This window comes from Lepisosteus platostomus, chromosome 2, assembly GCF_059453375.1.
Source record: "Lepisosteus platostomus isolate fLepPlt1 chromosome 2, fLepPlt1.hap1, whole genome shotgun sequence".
In the NCBI taxonomy this organism is placed as follows: domain Eukaryota; kingdom Metazoa; phylum Chordata; class Actinopteri; order Semionotiformes; family Lepisosteidae; genus Lepisosteus; species Lepisosteus platostomus.
The window spans coordinates 63,688,233-63,705,027 of record NC_142612.1 but is presented as its reverse complement, the minus strand read 5'-3'; the positions used below and the strand labels follow the sequence as shown (position 1 = coordinate 63,705,027).

The following is a 16,795-nucleotide window of genomic DNA, read 5'->3' as shown; positions in this document are numbered from 1 at the left end:
CAAAGATATCTTTGTATGTTTGTGTACCCCTGTGTTGAAATCATGTCCCACCCTGTATGCAGACCTTGCGCTCTGTCCATCTGGGATATGTCTGTGTTCTGGATTGCTGTGACACTTACCAAGAAGAAGTGGTTTTCTGAAGAGGGATGGATAAATGGATTGTCAATAACAATAGAGCAGAGCAGCTGTACTGTGTAGTGGAACTCCTGGCACATGTCACTCAGGAGGGTGCAGACCTTCTGTCTGAGATTATGTCAGTACCCCTCTCATGTGTGAAGCGCTTAGGAATCTTTTGGGATGCAAAGCACAATGCTAAGAATGGCAATTATTCATTCTTACAATTGCAAACAATTTCAAGCTCTCTTAGAACCTGTCTAAGAAGAGTAATACTTCTATGAAGAAGAGTTTACCACTAGCTACCCGTGTTTGTGGGGGTAGGTGGTATGTAAAGGAGACAATCAATTATTTAAAACATGCTGTTTACACATTCTGGGATTCTTCAAGAAAAAGTTTGAAAATTGATAATTAATGAATTGCCAAATGAACAAGATATGCAAAAGTCACATCTCAGTCATAACCTTCCTCATGTGCTTATTTTAAAGCCAGAATTACTCTAATCTGAAATCAAGAGATGTGCTGATCCTGTTTCTACCTTTTCAAATGTAAGTACTAACCCCCAGTTCCCTGCATTACTCAAGAAAACCTCATATTTTAAATAAATATCACTATGTGATTTTACAATGCAATACTATATTTTACAACACAATGCAATTGCAATATCCTCAAAATGTAGTCACTTTATTTGTTAGGTTTAATAATAAATCTTGATATCCGACACTAGAAAACAAAGTTCACTTGTGAAATGGGACCCTGTGAGTGGAGAACTGTGAGGCTCAGAGCAACATTCTGAACTCTCCTTTGCCAAAACTGCAACATACATGAAGACCTTGAACCAGTCTATGTAAACCCAAATTCCAGGTATTTTATTTTTATTTGCCCTTACAGTTTATTTTTTTCTCACTCTTCAAATATTTTGTGTCCAATCTTCTTTTGCTGCAGGTAACAATCAATTCTCCTTTATCACTCCCATTTTCACCACTTTTCCTCCCAAAAATGGTCTGTTCCTAAAATCATTTTTACAGGAACTTTGCTGTCTTAAACCACAACATGCTGAGACAGTTGCTAAGTAACCACTTCAGACAATTCTCGACAAAGGTGTGTCTGTGTAAGGCAAGTGAAGTATTATAAAATAAAACAGCTGTAATTTAATGCTTTTATTACTATTATTATGACGCTTATCTGAAGACTTTTGATTTACTAAGTTAAATTAAACATGTCCAGGTAACTGCACTAAAATGAATCCACTGCCTCTTTGGGGTCATGACCCATAATTTTAAAACCACTGCACTGGAACCTCTTAACTATTACTTGCTATGTGTATTGTGAATGTGTATTCAATACACTAAGAACAGGTATCAACAGTAAACACAGTTCCACTACTGGTATTTATTACACTTCATAAATACTGTAAGTGAATAGCCATTTTTGTGTCTGTTGCTTTTAGCATTCTTGAAAGCAAAGCCCACTTAATGGAATGTTGCCTAAGGGTATGAAAGGGATCATGCTTTGATTTAATGGGAATATTACCCTGAGGTTGACGAGCTCAACAGGTCTTGTAATGTAAGACATAGCTTCTCAAGAGCTCAACAGGTATCGTACCAGTGACATAGCTGCCCAAGAACCTAAAAAGTGCTCAAACCTCCTGTCCCAAGAGGCTGGCCTTTGGCAATGTAAATGATGTAGACAAGTGGACACATCACTTGTGTTTGTCTGGATGGAGAGGGTCAAGTGCTCAGAGCTACATGAGAAACTGTGCCTTGAGTCTAGGGCCTGACCTCACACAATTCAGCACATGCTGAGTCTGAGAAGATGGGTTACTGTGGATGTGCCAATCTGAATACCGCATCCTGGTGGAGGACACCTTCACCCAGCACCAACACCTGTGATTTTTTACTGTCGGCCCTACAGTGGAAGAGTGACACAAAAGAAAAACAGCCGAGAAACAGGACAACCCAAGTGAGCATATAAAAGAGGTAGAATTCAGGGAGACAGAGCTCACAGGCAAGTGTGAGATCCTGCAGGCCAGACTGGTGTTAGAAGATAAAAACACTTTGGAATAGACAGAAGAATTACGGTAAAAGCAGTATAATGTATAGGGAGGCATGGCAAACACATTTAGATAGATAGATACTTAATTGATCCCGCAACAGCAGCTTAACACAGTCAACACAGCTATAAGTGCTATAAGAAAGCGTGGTATATTATACACAAATACTATAGTAAGTTCTATAGTACATGCATGCCCTAATCTGGGCTTAATTGTCAAAATATGATACACGTTTACCACGGTACAAATCTGTGCAGAAGATATGATCAAAGGCTATTCTGATGTCTTTTTTGGTCACAAGGCACAGGTTCCAGTGAGGGCTGAGGATGTGTGAATCAGATTCCCAAAATGTTTTGGGCTGTGTGCTGTATAAGGAGGGTGGCTAGCTGAGCAACGGTCACATAAAGAGGGTTTCAAACCTTCGTGTTGAAAGGAGGTGGCTTCCCTGCAATGTATTTAGAGGATGTATAGGTGTAGTTTACACCTCTTTAACACAAGGGCTGTAGAGCTGAGCCAAGCAATGAACAATGATTTAATGACAGAAAGGTGGGTGGGGTATAAAAATTAAATAGAAATGCCAAATCTAATTTTTATATCCAGGTATTATCAGAAAGATGCTCTATGTATTATATTATGGTAAGGATTACAGCAAACCAGAGCCGATCCAGGAAACACAGGGTGCAGGTGTAGTACAGAGACTACACCCTGTATTATACTGTCATTATACTATACTGCTGATGTACTTGTTTGTGTAAGAATTCCAGAGCAGCATTATCTTTTTTAAACGTGGGGCCAACATTATACACAATATTCTAAATAAAGTCTTACAATATGTCTTAGTGCATTTAACATAAAATTCCTTGATTAAAATCGTTGAAATTTAAGTCCTGTGTAGTTAAACATTCTGCTTGCCTTTTATATTACCTCTTCACATTATCTAGAAGAGGAACATTATTTGTTAACTTCAAACACCTGATTTTTCTTTGTAGCTTTCATCTCATTTATTGGCTTTCACATGCTAATTAATCCATGGATCTGATCCAGCCATTTCTTGAAATAATAGTATCAGTTTCACCAAAATGGTTGGGTAGCTCTTGTTCCAGACTCCCACAAACTTATATGCAAAAAAGTGCTTAATGTTTTTAGGGTTTCTATGTATTCTCTGGGTTGCACTTCACCGTTGATTCTGATGTCCATAGTCTTGACTGTGTCAGTGCCCGTGAGGATTTTAAAGGAATCTGTTCAATTATTGCTCTTATGTATCTCGTATTTGTTCTAGTAACGTAAGTTGTCCTAGATAAGAGCATTCGCTAGGCAAATTAATATTAATAATAATAATAATTATAATGGAAAAAGAAGAGGCAGATGAGCATTGATTTGCTTTAAATAATGGTTTTGGATTCTGCGGTCTATATTTTCTGAGCTTTACTCTGCACTGCAGATGAAGTTCCGTTCTACAAAACTGACCTTTGCACAAGAGTTTAATAAAATAAAAGGAGAGGCTGATGTGTTGTGACCTTTGTACTGAGGACAGTGCGGGCTGCCACTTTTTGCTGTTGTTCCTCATGGGATTCACGGACCATCACTGTCTTTAACTACAGACTCTGAGTGCTACAAACCTGCACTTAGTAGGACAACAGACAGAGAGATGTCCAGGATGGTATTTCCATACAGTAGCTTAGTATTACAACAGTACAGTGTCTGAGTTAGGGCCACAGTTTTCAGGAGCTCAATTTTAGAATGCTAGGATGCATTCTGTTCAGTACATCCACATTATTGCTGTGTCTAGTAGCCCTGTGTTATGATGCTATGCTGCATCTGTTTTTAGCACCTTAGTTTAAGGGTCCCTCTACTTGTTTGGTAGCTCATTGTTGAATGAGTCCATGTTTTCAGTATTTTAGTATTAGTGAACACAATTTGCAGTGTCAGTTTAATAGGGTGTTGGACTGCATTGCTCAGCAGTACAATTCTAGAGTCCTGGTCTATACTGAGATCATCAGCTAGCTCTATGTTAGTTTGGGGCTGCATTCTGCAAGGCATGTTTTAACCCCAGTAATTTATGTTGGAACACATTCTCAGTCATATTTCTCCAGATACAAACTGAGCGGTTTTCCAGCTCCCAGCCAGGAGAAAAAGACACAGTTGAATGACTCAGAGGAAGGAGTCTGTTCATCAGCCTGGTCTGAGCTATGCTTCTCCTGCAGACATGTGTCCATCACTAATGGGACCCCACACACTCTCCAGGGTTGCCAATGAACCGGTTTTCCTGGAATGTGCTGGCAGCGGCGACACTAGGAGATGACTCTTTGACACATTGGCGTACCTGTGCTGAGAACACATGGAGCAGGGCTCATTAGCACTGGATGGGAGCAGGAAGCAGTTAATAGCCACTGAGAGATGAACAGTGTTTACTTGGCGGCATCAATGTGGTGGAATGCACACAGAAACAAGAGCTAAATGTCTTCAGCATCGTTCTGCAAGTGTCTCAACCACTCGGTGCCAATGTTAGCGATGGGTGATGGGAGATATAAGTGGAGGTGTGGTGGCAGATGGGGTGAGGTATAGATTGTGGCAGGTTTTAACTCTACAAACAAAAAAACAAACAACCAAACAACTATATTGACCTTATGTTCACAGAAGACCTTGTTTTGGATACCTTTATTGTACGGTAGCCTGTGTCTGTCTCAGTGTCATTCCTCACTTTGTCTGTGTATTGTATTGGATTATAAACCCGATTCATTTTTGTTGTAATGGTTGTTTTTCTGGTTTCTCTATAACATTTGCTTCACCTGAGAATGAACTCTAGGTTAAGTTCAATTTAAACTCTGACATAATGTGGCTAATGGTGGCTCTAGGTGGCAATGTAGTACCCAGCCTTATGACATGTGGCTGAATATATTCTGAACAAGCCTGCAGCTAAGGAGCATTTTAGACACAGCAAGAGAGGTCCTTCAAACTGAAATTTAAACAATGGAGCCCTCATTAATCCTGCTGGATACGATTACCGTGGACACAGACAAAACAAGCCTGCCAGGTAAGAGAAGGATGGGGGGGAGAGGGGGGGAGGAAAAGGGAAGAGAAGAATTTATCCGTGCATCTCTCAATAAACTTAAACTGAAAACCACTATGATTTTGAATCCAAATACAAAAAATGCACAACTTTGCATTCCACTAAATTAACTGGAACATCTCCAGGTACATTTAACTAGAGGCAATGCTTCTTAACTAGGGGAGTTAGAAGAGTCTTTCAGGAGAAGCCCAGCAGCAAAACATTAAAGCTTTATACCCCAAATCTGCCACTGTGTAAAACCAACACTCTGGCACCAGGCTACCCTTGTACTTTTAGTATACTTAATGCTGTTGAATCCAGGACAAACTCTGGCCAGAGGCATCTGTGTGGATTTCACTTATTTTCTGTTTAGGAAGGGATCCCCGCAGCCAGATTAGGCTGAATTCCTGACCCAAAACTCTATACCCTACCCTGCTGGACAGAAAGACACAGGGAAAAGACCTACACATCTGAGGTGACATTTAACACTGATAAATAGCTAGAACTATTCAGCTTTTATGAGCTGCAGGACCTAGTGTGAGGTGTGCTGATAACACAGAAAGGCTGTAGGTTTAATATTATTTTAACTTGACCTACTTGTCTAGACATATTTAGTGAAAATCAAGGAAAGAGGCTAGAAATATCCAGCAACTAGTGCTATAGAAGACCCTGCAACTCATACAAATCTGACGTGGATTAAATTGTGATAGGAGTCTAATTTGTTTCTCTGCTACAGCATCACAAAATTGACCGCACTCAGTTACTCCCATCCAAACCGCACGGAAGAGCGAGAAAACGTGCCAAAAAGTTTGGACTGCTTTTGAACATGTTTTGTGTTTTACGTGTTAGGCAAAGACGGAAAAAAAAATGAAAACAAGAGTTTTCAAGGGAAAAAAAGAGGATGGCGTATAACATGAAAGACAGACTGACTGACAGATACCCAGGCACACTGCCAGAGTTGGCCTGTAGACAGCTTTATTGTCTCATTATGTTTCCTATCAATTTGTTTGCAATAAATCTTTCTGTCTTGATCAGGCATTACCTGTCAATTCATGCCTCAGCACCTAAGCTGGGTAAACAGAGAGCACTATTCTTCTCTGGGCTCTGCAGTCTTGGCCAGGAGTTGTGTTTGTGTCGGTAGGATCTTGGCTCCATTTCGAATCCTCCAGCTTTCAGTGTGGTTGTGTGTCTGTACTTACCCTGTGGAACCCACAAGTTGTATGCACTACACCACCACTCAGGTGAAGAGCTTCACTCTCCTTGCTCATTGCAGTGTCTGTGTTTTTACACTCATTCTAAATGTATTTGATTCTCAACCTGCTCTTCCCCACTCTTGACCAAGTGAATGGGCAGGGATTGACAGAGACAAGGGATATCGGCACTCTAAAAATTCTGCAGTGCATTTCCATTCATTCTAGCACTGATTTACCATGCTTATCCATAAGATAATTTTGTATTACCACAGCCCTTCACAATATACATCTTGCCTCATTATTATTTACCATGACATCTGCGTGTTCTACCGCAATCAGTTCTGCAGCGAAGTTTGACAGTGGCAGACCCAAAGAAATTGAACTAACCTGCTAACCTCTCTCAGCTCCTGCTCATAACTCTGATACTCTACGCTGACACTAAAACACTGCATTCTGAATGGAGGGAAAATGAATTCAGAAACAGACCATGTCCATATGGTAGCAGTGATTGCTGAAACACTCAAGTATGAAGTCCATTATCTCCAGCTGCATGGGTGGTCTGCAATGGTCAGCCCAAAGCCGGACAATAGTTCTCAGAGGCTCTCAGAGCAGTGAAAGACACCAGACACTGATGACTGGCTTAATCCCAGTGTAGAACTGATGCTAATGCTTTCTGATATATTCCTGCAGATCAATACAAAGTCACAACATACCTGCTGTTTTTCACAGAAGCACGGGGCCAAACATTCACATTTAAGATTTGTGCTTTTGCCTGGGCGATGTTTCACCATTACACTCCCAGAACAGCAGACTGCAGCGTAGTCCTGCCCAGAAGCAACTGGGGGTGACATGTGTCTCCAGCAAGTACCATCTGAAGACAGACATACTGTAGGGGAGAGAGGGAGGGAGGGCGTGCAGAAAGAGAGACAGAGAGGGAGGAGGGAGGGACAGACGAGAGACACAGTGAGAGGAAATCGGGCAGAAGCAGCACTGACGAGTGGCATTGTGGGGGTTGATTTATTAGTGCACGTGAGGCGCAGGCTGGGAGCAGCGGCCTGTCTGTGATCTTGTCTAAGTGCTGCAGCGCCCTGGGAGTGCTGGGGATTAGAGGCTGTGAAAACTTCACTTGTCTGTCCCGGCCTGGAATTCGCCTCAAAGCCCTTTGAGCTTCTCCAGACCCCAGTTCACAGTACCCCCCCAACACACACAAGGAAGGTGATACAGCCATGTCCACACTGCATTAGCGCTATTAGGTAGCCAGGGATGCTCGAGTTGAGGGGAGGGGGGGTCAAGAGAAACTTCCAGATGGCAATAAAATGTCTGCCACTTTACTTATTGAATTTCTAATGTGCACCAGGTGTGGAACTGAAACCCCCAGCCCTGCCTTCACCACTGCTCAGACCAGCTTCCACCAAGCTGAAAAAATGTCTTTTAAACTAACCTCAAACTCACCAAGCCAGAGAAGAGTGCACTGTCTGTCCCCCCACCTCACACTCTCCCTCTCTCAATGTTTCTTTTATCTCTAAGATAAAAAAAGAAACTCGTGCCAGGTAACAGAATGATATTTAGGGGATGTCACAGGGAAAGTCACGCTCTCACAAGGCTGGAAAAAGTATGCGGAATGTGTAAGATCCACAACTTAAAAGATTTTATTAAATATAAAAACTTATTTGCCCTGACTGGTCAACTCCTGGATTTGTACTTTAACGCACTTTCTTTCCCCCCTCATTACAGCTTCAAAGATGTTCTAGTTTGGAACATCCAGCCTGGACTTGTTTACCACTAACACAGATGTAGGTGTTTCATTAAACTGCTTTTCTTTTAAAAGCTCATTTTTTGCTTGGGATTTGCTCGGCCCTTCCCATAACAGCAGACTAACAAACAGTAAGCACAGGGCTGAGCAAAGCACTTACCTTCGATAACTGTAGGGTTGGGTTTGATGGTCTTAATTTACACTGCTCCTCAGGGCAAGTCCCTGGGTGTTTGTCTTCAGTGTAGTTGACACTTATCTGGAGTGGGTCTTCTGCAGTTGCCAGTGTACAATACCGACTAGTTAGTTCATTGTCTTTCAGCACAGCAATTGGAAACAAACACAATCCTGACGATGCCCAAACATTACAGAAAGAATGTTTAGAAATTACTGTTAAAGGAACTGATATGACTAATGCATGTATTTATTGTTGTTTTTTTTCCTGTGGGAATGAGACAGTGTATGCCCTATGAATGATTATTATAATGATTGTATGTACGATAATCAGATCAAAATTAAAGCGCCAAAAGAGTAAAATACACATTCATTAATGCTTACACCTTGGCCCGGTAGCAAACGTAAGCCCACAGCCACTCGGCCCATTTTTCTCTTCCGTACGCGAAGGGAAGTTCGGGACTCAAATTCATCGTGCGGGAGGCAAAACCAAGCTGCTCGGAACTGTCGATGCGACTTTACTGATCGCGGCAATGTGTGACCTTGCAGCTTGTAAAATCATTCTGTAACTTCACAGCAAAGAGACTGGCTTCAGGTGAGTAGTGTGTCACAAATAATGTTAACATATTCTACGAATAATCAGACACTTCGAAAGCAGATGCTGAGAAAAAAAAACACCTCTTTGAAACGAAACAAATCAAATCTTCTTTACATTTCTTCCGTTCACGTTATTTTTTAATATGACTTTATTACTTTGCTTCCCGAACTATGTAACGCGGTTACAGATGACTAGGAAATAGTTTCTTCGTTGTTAACATCACGGTGATTTAAGATACATCTGGCTTCTGCTAAAAAAAAATCCCAACAGTTACACATTGTGAATTGCAGCCGAACCTGTTGAACTAGAGAGGTTTGGTGTCGTGGAACCGTTCGATAGGTATTCTCGGGCGGACTGCTCGGGACTCGCAGAGCCCTGTGCTGGGGGGTGAACCCAGGGATTACCCTTGCTTAACCTCGGCGTGTCGGCGTAAACACACTGACACGACATAAGCGCAGAGCCGGCAAAAGCACAGTACACGCCGGCCGGCCTTTCATCCCACTCACACCTCCCGGAGCAGCAGAAACCCGCACCAGAGCCAGCCCAGCTACAGGAGACACGCTCATTAAAGGATTTATGGCGTCTCTCCCTGAGAACATAAGAGTGACGAACGGACCCTGCCCACCCCGAGAACCACGTTGCATGGATTTCTTTTTCACGCCGAGAAACATCTAAGCTGTAGTATATTATTTAATCAGCGTCTACATTATATCATATGCGCCTCTGTTTCTACAAGTGCAGAAAGATACAGCCCCTTTGTTTCATATTTCGTGCGCTGGGTTTTGAAAATAAAAACATTAAAAGGCTTGAAAAGGCTTTTCAGTCTCTTCGTGCAACTATTTTATTTTGTTCTCTGTGTTATTTTGTCGAAACTTAAAACCTATGCACAAAGTTACAAAGTTTCGCAAAACGCGAAAAAGTAGAGCAGTGAGCAATTACTAAATTCTTTCATCTTGAAATCTAATATTCAGACACTGAGTAGGTTTTTAAGAACCTGTAAATTAATGTGTGCCGTCTTGGTTCATGGTATGGATGAATATGAGTTTTTGCAAGTGTTATTTTACAACCAAGTTACAGAGTATAAATCACATATAAAACGTTAATAACTTGCCTGTTACTGTATAGCGTCGTCATCACTATTGTCAGCAATGACAATTAAACGATTAATATTTTTTTGTTGCAGGTTCTCCATTATCGTTTGGCAGTTTCAGTAATATTTTGAATACACAAGATTATTGTTGCTGTTCGTTGAATATAAAATACTTCAACAGTGAGTGAAGAATTGGCTGTATAACTTTGCAACCAGTCTTGGACCAGTTTAGGGAACAGTAACTACTCATGAAGCGATTTGTATTTCCATTTTTTTATTGTTTAAAATAACAGGTAGCGATGAAGGTTTTCACAAAATGACTACTTCCTTTTTACATATGTAAAAATATTAATGATTATGTATAAATCATACATGGTGTGTTAATAAAAAAATATTAATTCGTATTTTCTGTATTCATAAGTTACCAATACAGAAAGCACTGTACATTCACAATATTTGACTAAACTGACATTCCGGTCAAAGAATGAGTTTGTACGCGCTACTACCCTGTCGAGTTATTCATTAATTAACTGCCTTAGGGTAGCTGTTGTCCGAGTTCACACCTTGGGTTTAAGAATGAAAAAGCTTTTCCTCACTATCAGAGCGTGTGGGTCGGTGCCCAGCCGGGTTCTTTCCGGCAATCCGGGCTGAAGGCTTGTTTCCCTCAGAGAACGGAAATTAAACCGACGGTCGCCCTTTACTCACCCGGGCGAAAAGGTTCAGAAGAGCACAATCCCAGTCTTCACTCTGGTTCATAAACACTGCAACTGCCAGAGGTCTAACTGTAGAACCACGTCAACGACAGCACGGATCAATCAATCAATACTCTAGATGGATTAGGGAGTAAAGTGGGTATTATTTATTCTGCGTTTACAGTTCCCATATGTAAAATCTGTAGTATTTGATAACAATGATGATAGCTTATGTGGAGCTATAGCTTAATTTAATTCTTAATAGCCAACGGAGTGCTGCTAACATAAGTAATACCACGATGTCCATCAAAAACAACAATTATTATTATTATTATTATTATTATTATTATTATTATTATTATTATTATTATTATTATTATTATATGTCATGTTAGTACAAAACAAAGTTATGCTTTTTACTTTTTCGTGCACAGCTGAACAAGATTAGGAATCTTTATACGCAGAGTGGGATATGAAACACTTCGACCAAAACTGCCTACGGCTGTTATGTCGACACTTCGTGTAATTTTAAACTTCATGGGTTTGCCTCTTGTTAAACTAAAGGCCATTGCTTTGTTTTTTTACAGAGCTCTGGTTTAACGAAGAAAGCGGGCGAGTCAGCGCCGGTTCGCAGAGCCGTGTAGACGCTTTCAGTTCAGTGTTACCAGATCATTATGATTATAATCACTGTGAAGTCAGCGTTCTCTTCACATGCTGAGTGAGTCACCGCACGGTTCGAAAGTAAAGCGCTTTTTTCCCCCCTCTTCAAGTACGTTCAGTTCACGGGCAGTGTGAGCGCATATCCCTTTTCTCACCTGTGTCTGATTCACCTGTCTGGTATCTCACACGGCTCCTGCGTGTCCATAGATATGTCCGACTGGGCGTTGACCTGCAGAGCCGATGTACATCAGTCTCGTGCTATAGGTCATCTCTCATACTCTTCGGAGAACTGCCTTTCTATTACTAAACCATTTTTATTAGTAGAAGTAATCTACACTGTCAGGGAACTGTTTATTTTGGACCCCTTTTCAGTCCACATTTTAAATTCTGTATGTTATAATAAAACAGGCTTTAACCAGAAGAAGAAATTACACGGCGCCGCATTTAAAACGGCAGAGCCCCGGTGGGTCTTGAACTGTGAAACTGTGAGAGGGTTTCGCAGTTTAAAATATTTATCAACCTGTACCAAAGACGGGGTTGTGCTCAGTCGCCGGGAGTGGTAGAATGGTGACGCATTTATATCGCAGTTAAAACATTAACGTCCTATTAATGAAATCATGATCATCAAATGCCCTAAGTATACCATCACCATCATCGCATTATTATAATCGATAATGATATTGATAAAAGTACACTATTCTAGAGTTTGTACTTCTAGAGTAAAGTTGTTTGTAAGGTCAAGAACAGCGTAATTCACCCTGCCATAATTTCCCTATCATGTCAGAAAATCCCAGCAGCAGCAAATTAAGTCAAGATCCAGTTAAATAATTGCAAAGGATACTTTCCCAAAACTCAGAACATTTTCTAATGGAGGTATGTGTAGAAAATAACGTCAAAGCAACATTTGTATTTTAAGAACTTAACATTTATCAACTAGCATAAGCTTTCACTTTTTTTCCGGGTGAATGTCGAAAATATTTCCTCCTATAAAAATTCCTTTTTACTCTTTGTTGTTTCTCCCCGTTGTGTCACACTAGCGATGACTTCTGAGTGGATGACTTCTATTTAGAAGAGACGTTGCTATATTTATTAAATGACGCGTAGCATGTCAACAATTCTAAGGGTTTGAAATAATTAAATTGTCAGAATTAGTTTAAATATTATATAATTAAATATTGATTTAAATTATTAAAAAAGACTTCTACTGCAAAAATAGCTAATTATGCCTTGAGATTACATTCTCTGCTTAACAGGCTACTTATAACGGCCTAGATGGCCAAACTGGTCTCCTATCGATTGTAACTTTTAGTAATCATTATAAACCTTTCTCAATTTCAGAAGAATTGCTATATTTAGGCCAGTTTAGCATTCTCTTGTTTATCTTATTTAAATATTGTGTGTTGTAGCTTTTTGTGAGACTCTTTTATTCCTGATTTAAATTATATTTCACTTTTAATAATAATTAATAGTAATTACATACTGTGTACAATACTACTACTTCTAATAAGCAATGCAAACTGGAAATTGCAGGCAATTATTTGGTAATCAACACTTTCTTATATTTAAAGATAAAAAAACAAGTTTCAGCAGTAATTCGCGCGGCCTTAGATCTGGTTAAGCTGGTTGTCTCGGTGACACGGCAGCTGGAGCGCGGAGAGAGCGATGGGATTGTCCCGGTGTCAGTCCGCACCGCACATCCGCCTGGCGATCTTAGGCACTCCATGACCTATTGTTGTTGTTGCCTATTATTTCCAACGGTTATGCTAATTTAGAACACTCCTCGTTATATAGATATACAAGGGATTTATTTAAAATGACTAACTCGCCGCAATCCAGGCATATCTTAACTGCAGCCGTGGAGAGTCGTTTCTGTATTCAGCTTCATTTCCTCTATCAGTCGGGTTTTGTGTGAGTTCCAGCTTTGTAAAGGGCAGTTTAAGGTGACTTCTAAAAAGAAAAAAAAATACAGATGCATAATGTGTTGAACAAATGCTTTGAAATAACCACATAACCAAATTATAAACAATCACGCAGTGATATTTAATTAGTACATTTTCGTATTATTGTTAATTATTTTGCGCACAAAGTTTTCCTCCTGAGCATTTCAATATGTTTTAATAAAAATACGTAAATTACATGGATATACATTTCTTACAATTCCTTTGACTTTTCGCATTTTTAACGTGCTTTCCAGTGAGCTCGCCTTTTTATTCATAATTTTACAGACACTGTCCTTGCCTATGAAATAATAAAGTAACTATTTTCAGCTTGCAAAAATGTACTTATTGAGATTCAGTTCTGTTCGGGACCAGTTTTGTGTATTAGTAATGCGCGGTAAGTGCTGTCATTAGCAAAGCCAATGACTATGTCTTCGTAAACGTTTGTTGTGCGCAAGGACTGGTGAATAATACTGCGAGTGCAACGCAGACGTGGAGATTTTCCTTAACAGTCAAAAGCAAGACTCTGTTCCTTCTGTATCCACGGGGAAATACGGCCCGCTAATGGGTAGATTGTTTTAGTTTTCGTCCAGGTTTAATCGGCTCGATTCTTTCCTCTCTGAGCTCAAGAGAGGGACTTTTGAGAGGGCAAATAGTAATTATGTAAAAAAAAAGTATCCTCTGGAATGCTTGACAATCTGCTGCATGGCAATGTTCGTAATTGCCCTTATTACAAATGCAATTGCAAAATTTACGAAATCAGAACTAAATAGATACACGCAAACGGCCTCAGTTTTTCGCAGTTCTATACTCACCCTCAAACAATCAAAAAGTAGTTTATCCTTATATAATAATGGATAACGATGACCATAAATAGATTATGTTGCAATTCTTGCAATTTTTAAGTCTGTACTGTAATGCAACATTACTACAATTAATATTTGTCCCGCAGGGGGCGCTGCGTCACCGCTGTAAGCCTCCTGTTTAAATGTCCCCGTTTGATCTGAAGCCCCACAGTCCCAGGGTATCACAGAGAGAAGCGATCGGCGTATAGTAGTAAAGCGCAGCCCCGCAAAGCTTTGAGAATGAGTTGCGGGGGTGTGCCCATTAGGAGAAGACAGACAGCCGCTGTAACTCCTCCCCTCCCCGTCTCTCTTTCCACGCTCTTGCCATAGACTCGCTCATTCCAACACGCACACGGAGAGCGAACTGAGAGGTAGCAACAGCGAGCAGCCGGGCCGAGAGTAGCTCAGGGAATTATAGTGTTACCGCGGCGCTTTTACTGGAGTTCTCTACACGCAGACGTGTATATATGTACATGCTTGTAAAAGTCGTACATGGTTGGACTACTGTGGCATGGAGAGAGCGTAGCCAGCGAGCGGGGCTATCTGTTCTTTTCCGAACCTTCATCCGACACCGGAACCTGCCCGACCGTCTTGACTCTCCCTGTGGAACTAGCACGGCTTGAATCTAGTAAATATAATACCGTTTTCATTCATCGCTCGCGATTATAAACACGGGGTGATTCTACCCACTCAACTTCAGGGATAAACACCTCAATGCGAGGTACGAGGAGCGAGGCTGTTGTCAGGTTCTGATCGCCTGGAGAAACGAAGACTGTCCCGGTGTCGGAAACAGCACCACGGGAGCACTGTGTGGGGAGTTGGGCTCTTGGATTGGAGGCAGTACTCGTTCTTGAGAGCGGTGGATCGGAGTATACTGGACCGATCACCACGTTGGAATTTTGTTCCGTTTCCCTGTGACTTTACATGTCCGAGTTCTTGGGTCTGTGACAATGGATTATTGGGTCTTTCTGTGCAGCCTTCTGCTGCCCGTGGCTTCAGCTGTTGAAGGTAAGTCAAACATTTTCCACATTTTAGTTTTAAATTGTGGAAAATGTTACCCTTTCTTGTAAAACAAAAATCAGGAATTACTATTTGTAAAACGATTTAAGGTTAACCGACGAGGTCTTTCCAGGCTTTAATCTTCGTGGCTATTACTAGAATGCAGCGAAAAGTTGATCAAATTCTGTTTGCGCTCTGTATCTGTGGTCATTTGATTGTCCGTTCTGTTTTAACGATTTTCGCACATACACGTATATTACAGACTTTTTTCAGTCTTTTTAAATGCCGTAGTTGCTGGAAATGGGTAATTCTTTTAAGTTTTCATGTAGCTTTAAAGTATCAAGGTCTCTATATTTTTTGAAGGGGTGGAGGGGGGCGATAGTACACAGCCCGGTATGCAATCACTCTGTTTAATACGCGTTTGTGAGGCTGAGAATAAGCGTCCATTGCTCCTTGTGTATTCCTGTTAAAAGGACCTCTTACTGTCCACGCAACCTTGTCTTTGTACTCGAGCCTCCGAGGAAATTAGCGCAACACGGTCTCACACCGGGGAGCCCCCCCGTAACCTGCCCCCGGCCCTGCGGACTCTCCGCACGCCCCGCGCTGAGACAGCAAAGGTGCCCGGGCCACCTCTCGCTGTTACCAAGTCTGGCTAAGTGCGATGTATATCCTACCAGGGGGGTTTTCATCCGTGCATAGACTGTGTCAAAGTAACAAGTCCGTGTTTGAAATGTTTCCAATGCCGGGCAAACAGTTCTTATCACCTCTACTGATCGGCGTCTTGAAGGGATGTGGGCTGTCAATAAAACCTTTTCAAATCTTAAGTTTTGCTTAATTGCTGGAAACCCTTGCTTAACGATTTATAAACCATTTATTGATGCCTTTATTGATATATTTGATCGTTTTTTCCCTCATCTTTTTTGTGTTATGGATGTATATATTATTTTTGTGGTGGTAATTCTTCGCCAGTCCCGGGAATCGGCTTTCTGCGCTGTTCAAAATGGGAAGAAAAGCCCTAAGAAGAAAGTGTAACAAATTACTTTGTCACGGCTATAAACCAAATGTAAACATTTTGGTCAAATAAACCCAAATTGGTCAGAATTGTAAGGAAAGACGTTAAGAAACAAATGCAACCCCTCTTTAAAAAGGAGAATTGTTTGTAGAATGAGGTTTTGTGTTGCTCCAAAGAAAATGTTTGCAAGGAAAGCCGCGTTACCCTCTGATCTCTCCAGCGGCGGAGTTCGGCTCGCTTACGCGCACCGGCGCTCTGCTCAGCGGCGGTCAATAGGCGACCTTTGGGCACCTCGGCTACTCTCTGTGTAAACCTAAACCTTCGGTGAAGGAATTGCAACGCCGTCAAGACGTATCATTGTATTCATATACGTAAAGGTCCTCCTTAAATCGTTGTTTCCTGGAAAATATTTTTTCACCCATTTGAATTAAATCGAGAAACGCGTTTGCACTATGATAAACATTTAATTTAAATAAAAGTGGCACAAATTTCAATGATGCAAGTCACATTATAATATTCTTTGAACACCATTTATTTAATCACAGTGCGTTGTCCTTAAACATTTCTCAGACGTATCCGATTGAAAATCAAAACCCATTTAATGTCGCGTGCAATAATTATGATTATAA

At 40.9% G+C, this 16,795-nt stretch overlaps 1 protein-coding gene and 1 long non-coding RNA gene across 5 annotated transcripts in view; one reads left to right on the top strand and one right to left on the bottom strand.

Annotated features, from left to right (window-relative positions):
* The window catches only part of LOC148676752 (uncharacterized), an 80,112-nt gene extending 68,104 nt beyond the window's left edge, over positions 1-12,008 (bottom strand). Inside the window, exons 1-5 of one of the 3 annotated variants that reach the window (XR_015928304.1) lie at positions 11,529-12,008; positions 10,727-10,848; positions 8,323-8,432; positions 7,851-7,931; positions 281-7,295 (exon numbers count right to left, since the gene is read on the bottom strand). This is a non-coding gene — a long non-coding RNA (uncharacterized LOC148676752). Of the gene's footprint in view, positions 1-280; positions 7,296-7,850; positions 7,932-8,322; positions 10,849-11,528 lie in introns of those variants that run through there. The other 2 variants (XR_015928293.1, XR_015928296.1) reach the window with 2 other exon arrangements.
* A 2,471-nt stretch (positions 12,009-14,479) lies between these two features.
* Positions 14,480-16,795, top strand: part of ephb3b (eph receptor B3b) — a 63,523-nt gene continuing 61,207 nt past the window's right edge. The window contains exon 1 of one of the 2 annotated variants that reach the window (XM_088612403.1): positions 14,480-15,163. In XM_088612403.1, coding sequence (XP_088468529.1) covers positions 15,106-15,163 — 58 coding nt within the window. In that variant the 5' untranslated portion in view covers positions 14,480-15,105. The remainder of the gene's footprint in view (positions 15,164-16,795) is intronic. The other variant, XM_088612395.1, reaches the window with a different exon arrangement.